The 16,827-nt window shown below is 31.9% G+C and overlaps 1 protein-coding gene across 2 annotated transcripts in view; it reads left to right on the plus strand.

The window, feature by feature from the left end:
• Window positions 1-14,207, plus strand: part of LOC131843093 (paired box protein Pax-5) — a 130,574-nt gene extending 116,367 nt beyond the window's left edge. For both annotated transcript variants that reach the window (XM_059191687.1, XM_059191688.1), the window contains 5 exons: window positions 193-278; window positions 1,380-1,530; window positions 5,708-5,842; window positions 8,952-9,060; window positions 13,791-14,207. In XM_059191687.1, coding sequence (XP_059047670.1) covers window positions 193-278; window positions 1,380-1,530; window positions 5,708-5,842; window positions 8,952-9,060; window position 13,791 — 482 coding nt within the window. In that variant the 3' untranslated portion in view covers window positions 13,792-14,207. The remainder of the gene's footprint in view (window positions 1-192; window positions 279-1,379; window positions 1,531-5,707; window positions 5,843-8,951; window positions 9,061-13,790) is intronic.
• Window positions 14,208-16,827: the final 2,620 nt, after the last annotated feature.

The raw sequence follows: 16,827 nt of genomic DNA on the forward strand, positions 1-16,827 counted from the left end.
TCAGTGAAAACCAGCTGATTTTTTCCGTACATTAGAATATGTAGTAAAGCTGTATGGAACAAAATTGGTGACTCATTTTTTTTTGTTTATGAATTAAAAAAAAAAGCTATTGTTAAAGTAATGGCGCTAAATGTTTCTAGTGTGTATCGCTTCTTAACTACGTTATCTACAACTCAATTTTTTTTGTTGTAGATGAGAATAGAGACTTCAACAGCCATTCGGAAGACGACGTGAAGAGACAGAGAAGTCACTACAATGGCGACCAAATATACTCAAATGTAAGTACATAAATGGCTTAAATCAATTCACTATTGAAATCTAAAAACAGAACAAGATGCTTAGCTTTCTTTTTTGTGTCTACACAGTATACCAAGATAAAAAAGAAACAGACTTTAGAACAATAACATTTTAGTTTATTGTCCGTTGTAATGTAACCTTAATAGGTTATAGTAATCTTTAGCAAGATGAGTGACTGTAGCTTATGCTTCGTCAATAGATGATCAATCAATGGACGGTCAATTTGAAGCGACTTTTGTATAGCGGGACGAGTCTCTCTCATATAAATAAAAAAACGTTAAAATACTTAAATAATTCCACTAAAAGTTTGAAATACAATCCAAAACCATAGGTGAAAGGTAACCTGTTAACCGAAACAGAACCCGCTCATTAGTTGAGCGATTAATGAAAACAGGTGTAATTCGGCGCGAATTGGCGCGTAAACAGAGCCGCCATCTTGTTCGGCTGACGGATGGCACGGCGGGTAACGACGCCACTTCCGCCCGCCATTACATGCGTGGGATGACATTAAGGAAAACATTAATGTTTATTTAAAATATGTTTGAATGTTAGTTGTTTGTTAAATTTTGACATTTATATAATTAGAATTATCATTTGCTATTGTAATTTTTATCATAGAAAGAAGTATTTGGAAAAAAATATTAATGTAAATTGAATTTAATCGACAAATTATTACTGTAAAAAATAAATGACTAAAAATGAACACTTTTATAATATGAATATAGACAAGACTCATACAATACAAACCGTCATATTCATTCATTCATATCATACAAATTGGATTGCGCGGGATTCAAACTTCAAAAAAAATAATCCAACAAATCAAATCAAAAATCTTGTAGACTTCATAACCGCTTTTGAACGTCTAATTCAGACCTTCCCTACCGTCCAGTTCAGTATACCTACAGATTCAATTGAAAAGAACTGGTAAAATCTCAACTAAATTTCCTTTTTTTTAAAAGCTATTTTATATACATTGTCCACTTATGTAGGTGTTTCCAAAGTTATTAATGTTGTAACCGCTAAACAATAAGGGTCGTTAAATGTATATTGAAAATATTAACATTCTTTGATCTTTTCAGCTATGGTCTTCATCTAAATGGAGTCTGAAAGACGAGTATAAACTACTCTCAGAGTTGGGGGGAGCGACGGGAGGCGCGACAGGTTATTATGGAGATCTATTCGACGCACCATACGAACATGCAGCGCATCCCCATTATACACCCCATTCCGGTAAGTACCTGTATCTGTATTAAATACCATTTAAAATAGAACAGAATAGAATAGAAATAATATATAATAAAAATTTAGACTTATTTTTCTATATGTTTCTAAATTTACTACCTACATGTTACGACTTTTTCCTTTGGAAAGTTTACACTTCCCCGAGGAGATAAAAACCATAGCTCCTAAAATACAATTAATGTATTAAAAAAAAATTAAAAGACTTTTAAATAGTATTCTAGGTTTTTAAATCTGCTACATGTTACAACCTTTCCTTTTCCTTTGGAAAGATTACACTCTTTCCCGAGGAGATAAAAACCATCGCTCCTAAAATACAATTAATGTATTAAAAAAAAGACTTTTAAATAATATTCTAGATATTTAAATCTACTCCATGTTACGAACTTTCTTTTTCCTCTGGAAAGTTTACACTCTTCCTGAGAAGATAAAAACAATCGCTCCTAAGAATATTCTTCAATTCTTGTCCCTGACGGGTCAAGGTAGCGAACTCTGAAAAGGAGTGAGCACAATAGATCTATACAGGTCGCAGTGATACAGATCTTTTAGCTCAAATCCCTTAATAAAAAAAAACTCTGTCTATTTGCACACTGCATTCGGTCCAGATCTAAACAGAGCTAGACCTGTCTTATTTTATTAGGTTCTCCCAGCAATTGTTATACCCAATACATTTAAACTAGTAACTAATTACATGCAAGCACCTGACAATAGTCCAATGAACCACATAAAAAAAGTACGACCTTTCCTACTAGTGATAAATATTTTATCGGATCTATGCCTATATTGCCTCCCCTTCAATGGATCCCCATCCAATTCAAACGGGGATCAACATTACGACGCCCTGAACCAAGGTTAGAACCCCTATTGGTGCCCTCAGACTAAAGTAGTACCCGTCAGGATGGAATTGGCCTTCAGCCACTTCATGAGTGATTCCGTGGGTTTGGAGTGCCATCTGCACTCGCCTACTATCCGGACGATAGGAGAATAGTAAAATCTTATTAATATTATAAACGTGAAAGTTTATCTATAAACATGGATTATTACTCTTTCACGCAAAAACTACTGAATGGAATTTAATGAAACTTTACAAAAATATAGCTTATACATCAGAATAACACATAGACCATAAATTTCACACGGTGAAACCGCGAGCACAGCTCATAGACTGTAGTTTGAAGGCATATATTTTTTTGAAGTCTTTAAAAAAATATCAGTAATTATCGTCCACGTATGAACGCCACAAGAAATCATCAGCAAAGTGAAACGAAACATAAAAACCATGACCTTTAATTCGACTCGTGACGAACTAACGGATCCGCCACATTCCGCTAAGTGGTATCAAGCCATTATTAGACACGCCCTGAAAGTTTGCGGTGACATGCCCTACCATAGTGCACGGGCTAACTGTCACCGAGATTCCCAACTCATTGCGGTGGTATTCTTATTACCACCTTGAATAAAACTATATCTTCATATATATAAAAGTCTCGTGCTAAAAAAATGTTAGAAGCTTGAATTTTATATGCTAAACTGAATATGCGTAGGTCTAAGAATCGGCTACTATCTATTTTTCTTACCTCTGAGTGATAAGGGTTGTCTACGCCTAATATTTATGGGATATTACCATTTCACTTGGCCGAGTCTCATATTAGTGGTTTTTTATCGGAGTGTCAATCTGGAATATAAATTGACTCAAAGTTTTTGGTCTTTATTACATTTGGACTCACGGCCTACTAGATAATAAATGATTCTCTACATACAAAAGGAATACTATTTACTTATTACTCTTTATTGCACCTTAAAATAATAAAAAAAATAAGATTATTTATACCTTATTTAGGTACAAAAGCCGGTCTTATAACTAGTATATATAGATTCGTACCACGAAGACTTTTAAAAGCATACCGATCCGCGGGTAAAAACTAGTATTTTATAAATCAGATCTATAAGAAATATAGTAATAAATGCTTCCCATGCCGATGGATCTCCGGCAACCGACCGCAGCCCATTTTGTGGTCATCAATTTCATAATGAGCGCCGAATGATTTCTTGTTTGTTTTGTTATCACATGGGAATTTGTGGATATCCAAATGATTTTATTGATTTTTATGTTTATTTCTTTCCATTCATGCGGCATCCACCACCTTCTGTCTGTTCTGTTCTACTCAAAGGTTGTTTGTAAGAGATCTCTTAAGCAATAAGACTACCTTTTGTACATGTTTACGTACAATATAAGTAAATTATATTTAGAGTGCAATAAATAATAATAAATAAATATTGTATTAGGTAAGTTTTTCTTAAAATTTTGTCTGACGAATTAAGTGAAACTGAGGTACTCACGTAGATGACTTTTTATAAAATCTGTTTCTATATGTGTCATCTAATATAGCTATTATATCAAATTCAAATTCAAAATATCTTTATTCATTTAAGTCTATAATAGACTCTTATGATATGTCAAATATACCGTCAGTTCTGAATGATTTCGAGATAATGACGACTGACAAGAAACTCAGTTCGTATTCTTTTCAAATAAATGTTATACATGTTAACAATAATTCATTTTCAAATTCAAATTTGGTAGAATAGAGTGACCACCAGCATATGCTATTGCAAAAGCAAAAAATCTAATCAGTGTTCGTAACCTGAACAGACCAGTCCCTACAAGCAACACCCGTTCACGAGTATGACGGATAAAGATAAGACGAAAGCGATAAGACTGCTTTTCGTAGAAATTATATTTAAAGTGCAATAAAGGGTAATAAATAAATCAACATTATATTAGGTAAGTTTATCTACAAATTTTGTCTGACGAAATAACTGAAACTGAGGTACCCATGTAGGTGACTTTTTATACAAGTCTATTTCGATATCTATCACCTAATATACATAGCTTTTATATCCTGTATGAATCTGTCAATGAAACTAAAACCTCATTGCCTCAGATAAATCCCACCAGATTGACCACATCCTCCCTGTGAATGGAGCCCAGTCTCCCCTCCCAGTAACACGATGCGCTCGCGCACGAAACACGATCCATGGATCACCTGACTAGATCACATGCTATTGTGATGCCACGGGTCGTTGACTTTACACCAACTACTGTGCGGTTTTATGATGAATCTTTTTTTCGTATATGCTTCCGGATGTTTATTGGTACATTTCAATATAATAAGAAAGCATCAGACATTTTTAGTGATCATAATTATCATTTAATAACAATATAATGCGTAGGAATGAAGATCATATCCTAAGGAAGGTGTTACATATGAATGTGGAATGTTATAAGGGTAGAGGAATACCGAAAATGAGTTGGATGGACTATGTGAAAGTTGTTATGGTGAGAAATGGAGTAAATAACGAGATGACTGCGAACAGAGATGAATGAAGGAGAAAACTTGAAAAAACGCCGACCCTAAATAAATGGGATAAAGAAGAAGCAGATGATGAATCATCATTTAATAACAGTTTATTTTTCGTAAATCCGGTCTCAATACGAATAATTTTTTTGTAAAATAGCTTACGGTCGCAACTTCGTCTGCATCACAGTTTGCCCGTTTTTGGTACATTTTTCGTTGCAGCTCCGCTCCTAATGGTTGAAGCGTGATATTATATACCATGAAGTCGTTGTCGATGAATGGACTATCCAAGACTAAAAGAATTTACAAAATCGGTTCAGTAGATCCAGAGATAACCTTTACAGCCTAAAAAACTAACCAAGTTTACCTCTATATAATATTGGTATAGGTATTTGTCCTTTTGACGTTTTCTTTAGTATATACTAAACTATAATAATATGTATGAAACAAAAAAGTAAAAAAACAACTTTAAAGAAATATTTATCCAGAGACCATTTCGATTCAATAAAAAATATTTAATTCGTATGAAACCAATTCGTTAGATTAATTTTCTTTTCATCTTCTCAACCCAATAGAGCGTTGCATAGGAAGTGTTGAGTCAAATTGTGCAAATAATAATTTAATAAAAATGTCATAAATATTTAAAACTAAACATAATAATAAAAAAATATTCCGTTTGCCACGACATTTTGTTTTTCTTTTGCCAAGTCTCTGAAAGTCTGTTATTGGCTTTCTCTGAATGAATTGAAATGTAAATTTAATGTAAGCTGTTGGTTTTCTAATAAATAAATAAGTATATCTTTTTGCAGCAACGAATGATTCAACGGGATCAAACGGCGGTGCCGGTGGGGAACCACCGTCGGCTGCCGCCAGTCCTGACGCTGCAGCCCTGGTAGTGTTACAACCACCTGCACCGCCATATCCACCCTACGCGCATTACGATGGTAAATATTATGATTATATTCTTTATGGTACTCTTTTTAATGTATTTACCTCGCCTGCTCTAACGGCTGCTGGAGCTAGTAGAAGATAATATGATAAGTGAGAAAGTCCGTCAGACCATCATGGTCACTTCACCAGGAATTCGGCCAGTTCAATTCCTCGCACCGTACAAAATTTGTTTTCATGTCATTTGTGTCAGGATTGGTCGTGTTACAATTACCTGCATATCCACTCTATGCGCATTACGATGGCAAATATTATGATTATCTTCTTTATGTTATTCTTTAATTCTTATAATATTAGAACATGGAGTGATGTACTCGCCTGCTCTAATGACTGCTGCAGCCAGTAAAGGATGACATAAGCATGAAATTCCGTCGGCCTTGGTGGTCTAGTTGTTTAGCACAGCGCATTATTTCCGATTGTCGCGGATTAGATTCCTCGCACAGTACAAATATTTGTATTCACGAGTATTGTCTAGGTGTTTTCGGTCTGTCTAACATGGTAATTTTGTTAGTAACAGCAAATACTCCATTATTAGCCAAAATTTCCGACAATCGTATTGATATAGTAGATGGGAAATTATAACGGTTTATTAAAGAAATTGAGTAAAATTATTTAATTAATTTAAATGGATTTACATACTAATGTAAACTATGTCCCAAAGTAACATTATATATGGATATTTTATATCTGAATTGATACAAACAGATCCATTAAACTTACCAATATTGTTTTTAAATTGAACGTATTCACAGTAATATATAATATAATAGCTTATACATCAGAATAACACATAAGCTATAAATTTCATGCGGGTAAAATCGCGGGCACCGCTAGTACTTAATAAAATAATAATATTAATAATCTTAGGATAATTCAGCGCCGTCTAGTCTCAAGTTAAGCTAGATTAAGCTTGTGTTGTAGGTACTAGATAACTGATACAAATACATAAATATCATTTTTTTTATAAATACCTAAATATTATATATAGAAACATCCAGACTGACACAAACAATCGTACAAATTGTTTGTGTCGTGCGAGGAATCGAACTCGCGACTATCGGAAATAAGGCCGTGTGCTAAACCGCTAGACCACCGAGGCCGTCTACCTGACCGTATTACTAGTGAAGTCACCTCGATAGGTTAACGGAATTTCATTTATTCAAAATTCTAACGTCTGTATATCTAACGGTAGATTTGATAAGAGTGTGTAATAGACCTACTCGAAGAAAGATGTTTTGATTTGATTTGATATATATATCGAGATACTGGATAAGCTAACTGAGTCATAAGTGTATGACATACTTCGTAATAATTATTTTATAACAGGAAGTCATCATAGTATTTTAGTGCATGACGTGTAAAATAATTATCTGTAGTAGAGTAGTTATCCTGTACATTTTCCGTATTTTCGAGATAAAATCTATTATGATGTCATATTTCATTAGAATTCGTTCAAACATTTAGTCGTAAAACGGCAACAGACACACATTCTCATTTATACGTTAATATGGATGTTATTATAGTTTTTGTAATGAATAAAAGTGTTTATGTAAAATATTATCTGTCTGTGTACCAAATTTCATTCGATTCTGTCCAGTAGTTATTATGTGATTGTTTTTAGTTATATAATATAAGTTTATAAAGAACACGTCATAAATTTATATTGTAGAAGTAAATAAATTATACTGTGAAAGAATATCAAAGATCCATGCATCCATTACCACAAAATCTCTTTACGTATGAAAGTAAGATATGAAAATTGATATTTCACGTAAAATTCGTTTAATAAGTTGTGGAAATCAAATATTGTGCTCTAAATTAACCTAAGTTTAAATATACCTAATTACTAAATAATAATAAAAATCTAAATATGTTAAAGATACTTTTCAAAAGTGTTTAAACAAAGCAAAGACATCAATTCAAACGCGCCTTCCACAAGTTACGAACGTAATAAAAAGATCACAATATGACCCTCGCCGAGATAAAACAATGAGCGAAAACGCAAAAAACAAAAGTGGCCGAACAGAAAAACAGCCGAGGAATCACGCTGAAAAAAACGGCAATGACTTTAGGAAAGCTTTCGACAAAGTCGAGCACGCCACTCCGAGGCACTTCGAGGGAAATCTAATTTTCTCCTCGGACCCGTCTATCTCACTGTTATAACATCATAAAATTCATACAGAACCACAGAGTTTTCGCACTTATGCATATCAAAGGGAGGCACTAAAATGGAGTACCGCAGGGTACGCGCTTGGGGACGCAACTTCTCTTTATGCTTTTGGTCTTTAATCTACCACAATCTGCTTATCCCGGACGGGAGCAGGGTGGGGGGCGAGCAGACATCTTTAATAGCTCATTCGGGGCTCTATGCAAATAATTTTAGAGAGGGGAGCGTAGAAAATCATACGGGCTTTGTCTGGGACGGGTAACGAAGCGAAACACGAGTCTGTGATGCGACAGAAGTGGCTCCGAGTACTTCAAACGGGTTTGTAGGCTTATTTCGGTTATAAATATTAAACTGTCACTCTTGGGGGGAGTGGGAGGGGTATTTGAGAGTGGTTACGCGTATAAAGTTCGTTATATTGCGTGCGAGGGGCGTCGCTATGTACAAGTTTCGTCTACCCGACCTTGTTAGGCGTGTCTGTACGTCTTTTATGATATCTTCTAAATGCACTTACGTTTAAATATAACACATAAAAATTTATTCACAGTGTAGATATAAAAATCAATGCTACAGATTATCTCAGTGTTTTTTTTAACGTTTTAGGCGACTAGTTGCCACGTCTTAAATACGCAATGCGTATATACTATTTAATTTTCATATTATATGTATTAATACATATGTAATATATGTACTTATTAATATATATTATATGGTAATCAAATAATATAGCTAGTAACTAAAGATCGCGGAAATAAGCTGTCTTCGTCCTCCATTTAATATTATTGAATAGAATAGAATTTTATTAACTCGTTTTACACAATAAAAAACAGAGTAAATGTGTACCACAACTCAGCATAATGCTGGAAACATAGTTCATAATGTCCTATTTATTTTCTATAAACAGATACATTCTTATATAATTTATATTCTTGTATTTTCAGGTACGACAACGTTAGCGAGTGAATATGCTTACGCAGCCCCATACTCACAGTACTCACCATACGGCGGGCCTTACTCGCACTCAGCCGCCACAGGCCTCCTCTCCAAGTGGTACGTACCTATTCAATAATACTAGTACATTATTGTTTTTATTATATAATAAAAAATATAATAATATCGTTAAACCAGTAATAATAAAAAAACAAAAGGCATATATGTCTCAAATACATGGTAGTGTATGTAATGTTTTTTTTATTGATTTAATATATTTTATATGCTAATTTTACAAAAAAAGCATTTTGTTTTTCTGCAATTTTCATAAAATAAAATCTTTGTATGTTTTTGCTTTACGTATTAATATAAAGATAAGAAACATTTCAGTTTAATTACAGGGTTGCACACCCTGATGAGTGTGAGATGAGTCTGCATTCCGAATGAGTGGTAGAATAAAACAAAATATGACTATTCAAAAGTGCTTGTATTGAGTTTATTTGAATAAAGATTATTTCTATTTCTAAAAAAAAAATACAATGTAGAAATTATAACTGCATTAGTAAATGACTATATTTATTTATATGCATTAAATAGGTTACATTGTTCTTATAAATAAATACACAGTTTTATATTCAGCTACATTCTGAGTATACAAATTTAAATTAATGTTAATATTAAATTAATAAATTTAACAATTAATATTTATCATAATTATTCCAAATAATAAAATGTCAAAACAACATATATGTCCAAAATTGAGTCAGATACTTAAAATTATATGTAAATAACTGTGCCCGCGAATTCAACTACGTTAAATTTCAATATAAAATAGAGCCTATGTGTTATTCTGATGCATAAAATATCTTTACTTTCTTGATTTAATTATTTTAGAAATATGAAAGCGTAGCGGTTTTTGTATTGATTGCCGCATGCATTCTTATGTGAAATGTGAATAATATAACCATCAGATGGCAATTGTGAGTAGCTATGACGTGGTCTGGTGTTTTGAGTAGTCATGCTCACTAAAATGTCCAGACTTGTAGCGGCGTGGTGGGCCGGGTCATTGGGCTCCCTAAAATATGGTCGAGCGCAGTGGTGGCTGGCTCATCCGTCATACTCGTGAACGGGTGCTGCTTGTGTGGACTGGTCTGCTCTAATCACTATGACTTATTTTCTCTTATTAATTGTTTAACCAGTTGTTGTATATTGAATGTTTTTTCTATTTTATTATTTCATTGATTAGTGCTAATCGGTGGTTTGTATTCACACACTTAAACTTAAATTGTAAGAATAAATTATTTAAAAGAGCAACACACGAGTTTCTTGCTTGTTCTTCTTGTGATGAGACAGCATTCCGAATGAACGGTAGATTAAAAAAAAATTATGACTATTCAAAAGTGTTTCAATGTAAGTTTATTTGAATAAATGATTTTCTATTCTATTCTATTATTGTAAAGTTTCATCACTAGTTTTTGCGTGAAAGAGTAAAAAAACATCCATACTTACAAACATTTGCGTTTATAATATTATTAAGAAACAATTACCATTGAACATTTCCATCAATAACTCCTCAATGAACGTTCCGATGAAAGATCGGTATTAATGTTTGGTTATTTGCAGTTTAAAACGGCAAACCGCCGGCAAACAAACGGCCGTGTGTGCGGAATAAATCTGTTCGTTTTATCACTCGGACGAGCATCCGTTACCTCTGGGAGATATATTAACACCTGGCGTTTATCTATTATTGGATTGAACCTTAAAAGGTTGCGTTTGCATCTTGGTTTTATTCCCATTTTAAATTAATTGTTCAGTGAGACTGTTTCACTGCTGAATTGGTCACTTGTGGGGACTGGTCTGTTCGTGTTACGGACACTGATTAGACTATTTGCTTTTGCAATAGCTTATGATGGTGGTCACTCTATTCTCCCAAATTTGAATTTAAATGAAATTGTATTATTGTAAATATGTATAATATTTATCTGAAAGGAATACGAGCTGTACAAACAATTTCTTGTCAATAGTTTCTCATCTCGAAATCAATCCGAACTGACGGTAGATTTGATATAGCATGAGAGTCTGTAATAGACCTACATGAATAAAGATATTTTGAATTTGAAAAGTAAATGCTGATTTAACTAATGTATTTTGCTGCCTGATTCCAATTACAAGTTCTTTTAATAACTAGCACTTTAATAATAATGATAATAGCAATATAAATACCCATAATCTTTCCAAATTATTTACAAAAAAAATTTCTTAAATATATTGATCTTCCTTGATGTTTTATTTTGGCAAGTAGAAACAATGAAAACTCTCCCAATTAAAGAAAGAACGTCATCCCAACATCCTCACACACTAGAAAAAAGAAAGAAAGAAAAATATTTTATTCAGTGCAATGTAAAAACTACAATATAAACACAAAAGCATAAAACGGTAACAGACAAATACACTTGCACATTTCTAATTATTATATATATATAATTTACAATTATTTAGAATTCTGTTTATGATCTACCTAGATAGACATTGTTTAAATAGTATGACCATTTAAAATGATGGTACATGGCAGTGAAATTATCGAAGAAGCATAACATCTCTAGTCATCAGACCGTCGCATATATATTTCAACAGTTATAATTGGATTATCTTATTAATATTATATAACCACGAAAGTATGGTATTCACAAAGAGTATGGATGGATGTTTGTTACTCTTTCACGCGAAAACTACTAAACGTATTTTGATGAAAATTTACAGTAATATAACTTATACATTAGAATAACATATAGGCTATAAATTTAACTCAGGTGAAACCGCAAGCACGAGTAGTATAGAAATATATGAGCCCTTTATCTCAAATATGTTATTTCCATGGATAAAATATAGTATATGTAGAGCACTTTGCAATGATACTTTACTCATAATAAAATCAAACGATTTTTAGATTTCGTCTGCGCCTCTATCAGGCAAATCTTAAAACCGGATTAACCGATTTGGGTGCGGTTTTTACTTATGCGTTGTGGTAAGCTTCACTTAGAATTATGTTTCTTTTATTCCAATCCGTTTGCAAAAGTTATGCGTGTACAAAATTGCGAGCTCAGATAGAATTGCGGCGCAGAAACTACTCAGTAGTGAAATATTTTGTTTATCTGTATTTTGTTCCGATACTCTATTAAATTGTACGGACCCCATCCCCCGAGGTGACGGATCAAAGGTATGAAATAAATAGGATATGTGTATAAGTAGTTTTCCAAACAATTGTTTTATTTTCAACTCTAAAACGTACAGCATAAAGTACATATTCATTATATAGTAGATCTGTATTTGTTCTGTGCTCTGTGCTTTAGATTTGAGTGCAGTGATCAGGAGGGATATCTCAAGGTGGATTTAAAACAAACCAGCGAAATCTGTTTATTCGTGTGATATCCGTAAGCTAGCAATTTTTTTATAGATATAAACTTATTTAGGACAATTGAGGTCTAAAAACCAAGATCTTCTAAACTCATCAGTTTCAATGTAATTTTTTTTCTACTCGTCCAGTCCGGATAGTTACTTTAGTTACAATAACTAGCAGAAAATCCAACCGGTACATTATATTATAAAGTTTTTTTTCTTTATTATTAATAATGGGATTGCGCTTGGTCCTACCTCATCTGATGGTAAATGATGGCAAGACCTAGGATGTAGCGTAGATCTAACTAGTTGAAGAGTTTGTTTTCTATTCGCTAACCTCATTACATATAGGAACTGGCGTGAATTGAAAAAAAATATGTTGAATCCTATTTGTCAACGAAGATTATAATAATACCACGACGATAATATCTATACGATAAAATCAATAATGAAAAATATTCCAAGAACGGGGCTTCTTACGAATATGTGGGGGTCAGTTATGTTTATTATATGAAAAATTATGTGCCTGAACAAATAACTCATCACCATACGTTATTGATTCATCAACATCCAACACAATTGTCATCCAATAACAATCCGACTTCACAATAACATATCAATTACAAAATGACTTATAAATTAATTTCACAAAAAAAAGCAACTCGCAATACAATCGGAACACAATGGGGGTATTCTTTCGCACATTTGTCGACTTGTCCCTATGGGTCCCATAGGAACTGCCGACAAAGGGCAGGGAATGGCCCTAGGGAGCCCAACATAACTTACGGGGCATTAAATTTAAGTGATTCTACTGCGTACACATTTAAAGTTTTATTTCAAAGTCCGTGATTTGTACGATTCAGAGGCTTGTTTCAATTTCAAGATAGTGCGTTGCAATTGAATCGATATAAGGTTATTTATTAATGTACTGGTTCAAATCATATCAAATCAAAAATAATTTATTTATGTAGGACATTCTATCCGCTCAGGAACCAAAATTTTTTTGTATTAATATGTTTTCCCTACCGTCCAGTTCAATATACAGATTCAATTGATAAGAACTAACAAGAAACCTGATTTTTTTTAAAGCCAGTTTTTTTAATTTGTTAACTTATATAGGTGTCTATATATAACACTAAATTAAAAACCCTAGCATGAGCTACTATTGTCATTTAACAGATGTTTTACATTTATTTGTATGTAATTCCAGTATCTTATTGTAAAATTTTATAGCCATTCACCTTAATATATTTCTTCCCCATGCTGTAGTCTCTAGAGAAAACTTGCCAGATGATAACGTGATGTCCGTAGTGCTTTTCATGACGCGACGGTTAACACTTACCATCGTGTCCGTGAACTTATTGGCCGTTCTAATTAAATAATAGATGTATATGTTAGACATTCCAATTATATAATACATATATATGTATATTTACATATTATTTTCTTTCCAGATATCAACGGACGCCGTGCGAGCAATAGCTGACGGCGAGCCACAACGAACAAACTAAGTGATAATGGACACTTCATTACATATACATACAAGAACCCTGTGAGAATCCTAATTTAATTACATCTTCACCGTTTCCTTAGTGAAAACTAAAAATATGTATATACATATATCGAAATAATAAATGCATTAAGTAAAAATATAACATTAATTCGACTATAAAGTTTTAATTGTACACATTATATAAATGAGATATTTTACATGATAATATTATTAAAGAACTCCCGATATTTCGACGCTATAACATACGTCCTCGTCACGGATAGATCTGAGATAACATCATGAAAAATATCCGATTCAAATATATGTACAATTGTAAACATAACAAAAGGAAATAGTATTTAAAGTCTTAACTATAAAAGTCGATTTAATAATTTTTTACTTAATGTAATTTGTTAATCGTGTGAATAAACATCAATTTTATTACATATAATTTGGTTATTATCCTTGCATAACTAAAGGGTCAGTAAACTATTTGCTTTCTCTAATTATTTTTTATTTAATAAATGAAATAAAAATCATTTATACTCATTATATTTAGTTAATGAAAAATATGCATGCACGAGAGAGCCAAAGTGTTAATAAATTTCCATTAACATTAAGATGTACATAATGTATTTTAATGAAACTAAATGTAATTCATTTATTGTCATTATTAGGATTAAAGTGACGATTCTCTTGTTTCTTTTACCTCAACGTAGTTACAAAATAGTACTTAATTTTATGTAATACTTTTAGATACGTGAGCCTTAATATATTATTGTCTATTTCATTAAATTTTATTTAAGCTGTCCTTAATGCACAACGTCATAGCCCTTACATTTAATATCGTTATACATATAAGTTATGTAACTTATTTTTTTGTATTGTTATAAATAATGTATATTTGAATGCCTCAAGCTTCAAAACAAATATGAAAGTCATGAACTTAGTATTTTATTTAGGTTGGTTCTGAAATTACTATGAGATTACTTGTTTCTTTTTTACTTTTTTTTTAAAGTGTTAGTTTCTAGTTAAATGTAGATTACGTTTGAGGAATTTGTGACATTATTGTACCTCATTCGTAATGTACGTTGCAAATTATTAATATATTATAAAAAAAATATGTTCAAATCCTTTTAGAATATTGTTTTCTTATTTTATATTATGAACGAGTATTAGTTGAAATGTCTTATCGGTTCCGTCCATTTTTATTATTTTTTACATATATAATCATTATATTTATATTTTTTTTTTTGTAAATATAACATAATGTTTAAATGTTAACTTGCCTTGCGTTTTCGTTATATAGCATGCTTTATGAAAGATATATTTTAAATCAATCAACATACAGTTTAGAGACACACCAAAGACTTGAATATATTACTGTCTTTATACAAACCAGTGTTTTAAAACATAGTTTATTTTAAAAGCAATAACATTTCACCAAAGAAATAACAATGGGCCCATATATTACTGTCTAATGATACAAATCGTCAACATAAATATTAGATTTTTAAAATATATTTATATATTTTAACCTCTAGAATCAGTCTATCTATTGCTGAAAACTACATTAAAATCCGTTGCGTAGTCTAAGCAAACAGACAACGGAAGCGACTTCATTTTATACTGAATTGTATAATTATTTATAATAAATACAAAATTATTTATATTTTTATACATTATAATGTGGAACTGTTTATTTACAATTTTAGATTATTAAATATTGTTACATTAAATTTGGCATTTACAATAACATTAACTTAATTATTTTCTAATTATACTTCGTTTATGTTGACGATTAAATATATAAATTGTATAATAATTACTCAATTTGATGTTTTATATCTTTATACTTATTTGTATTTTATTTAATAAAAATATAATTTAAATATTTTATTATATTTGAGCATAAAATAACGAGGCCCATTATGTATAAATGAATCATCAGAATATAAAAAATACTAAAACTAATTATTTTTTATGCATTATATTTCCTATTTATTGAACGTAATTATTTGTGAAGTGCTTTTGATTTGTGGAAAGCATATCGATTGATAAGTGATACATCACATGTAATGAATAGACAGATAAAACGTTTTGTTTAATTTGTAATAAGTATATTTGTAAGGTAAACGCACCAGTACGAAATAAAGCATAATATGAGTTTATAAAGTTATGTTTATTTTTTACAAACCATTTCACCTTCATTATGAAAGAAAGAAAGAAAATAGTTTATTTGTTACATAACAATAACAAAAATAATTTCTAAATTTTAAATTATTAATTATTAGGTATGATTATATATGATTAGGTACCTAGGTAGACTTTAAACGAACTCATAGCTAGCAGCTAGAAACGTATATTTTAGATTAGACTTACCTTGTCTTCAAACACTCAATTCGTCGGTGCTGTTATAGTTTATTCCAATTGTTAATACAAAATAACTATAAATCTGCATAATTGCCGTTCATGTATATATATCCCCTCCGATCGATCCCCCGTCCAATTCAAACGGGGATCAAAATTACGACGGCCTGAGCCGAGGTTCGAACCCCTAGTAGTGCCCTCAGACTAAAGTCGTATCCGTCAGGCAGGAGTTGGCCTTCAGCCGCTCCATAAGTCCTTCCGCGGGTTTGGAGTGCCATCTGCACTCGCCCCTAACGTCCGGTGAAGCTGTAAAGGCCAGCTACGGCCAACAGCATTAGAGTAGTCCGAAAAAAAATGTATATATAAATCGTCAAATATATATAAACATACATAAAAACAAATCTACAAAGAAATAAATTAGATAGATTTTTGGATAAGTGATTAAAAAGCTGAAACATATTTTATTTGTAAATACATAAAAACCATATTCATATATCGATAAAACCATTTGTATCGCAAACATCGTGCGAGGAATCTCGCAACTATTAGAAGTAGTAATGTAGTTTTCTAACAGATTTGTATGGAATGAAAAAAAATTAAAGATATTAATTTTTCACCATGGTCTCCAG

Source organism: Achroia grisella, unplaced genomic scaffold (genome assembly GCF_030625045.1).
Source record: "Achroia grisella isolate CSIRO2021 unplaced genomic scaffold, CSIRO_AGI_Agris_v1 utg2786, whole genome shotgun sequence".
NCBI classification, from domain to species: Eukaryota; Metazoa; Arthropoda; class Insecta; order Lepidoptera; family Pyralidae; genus Achroia; species Achroia grisella.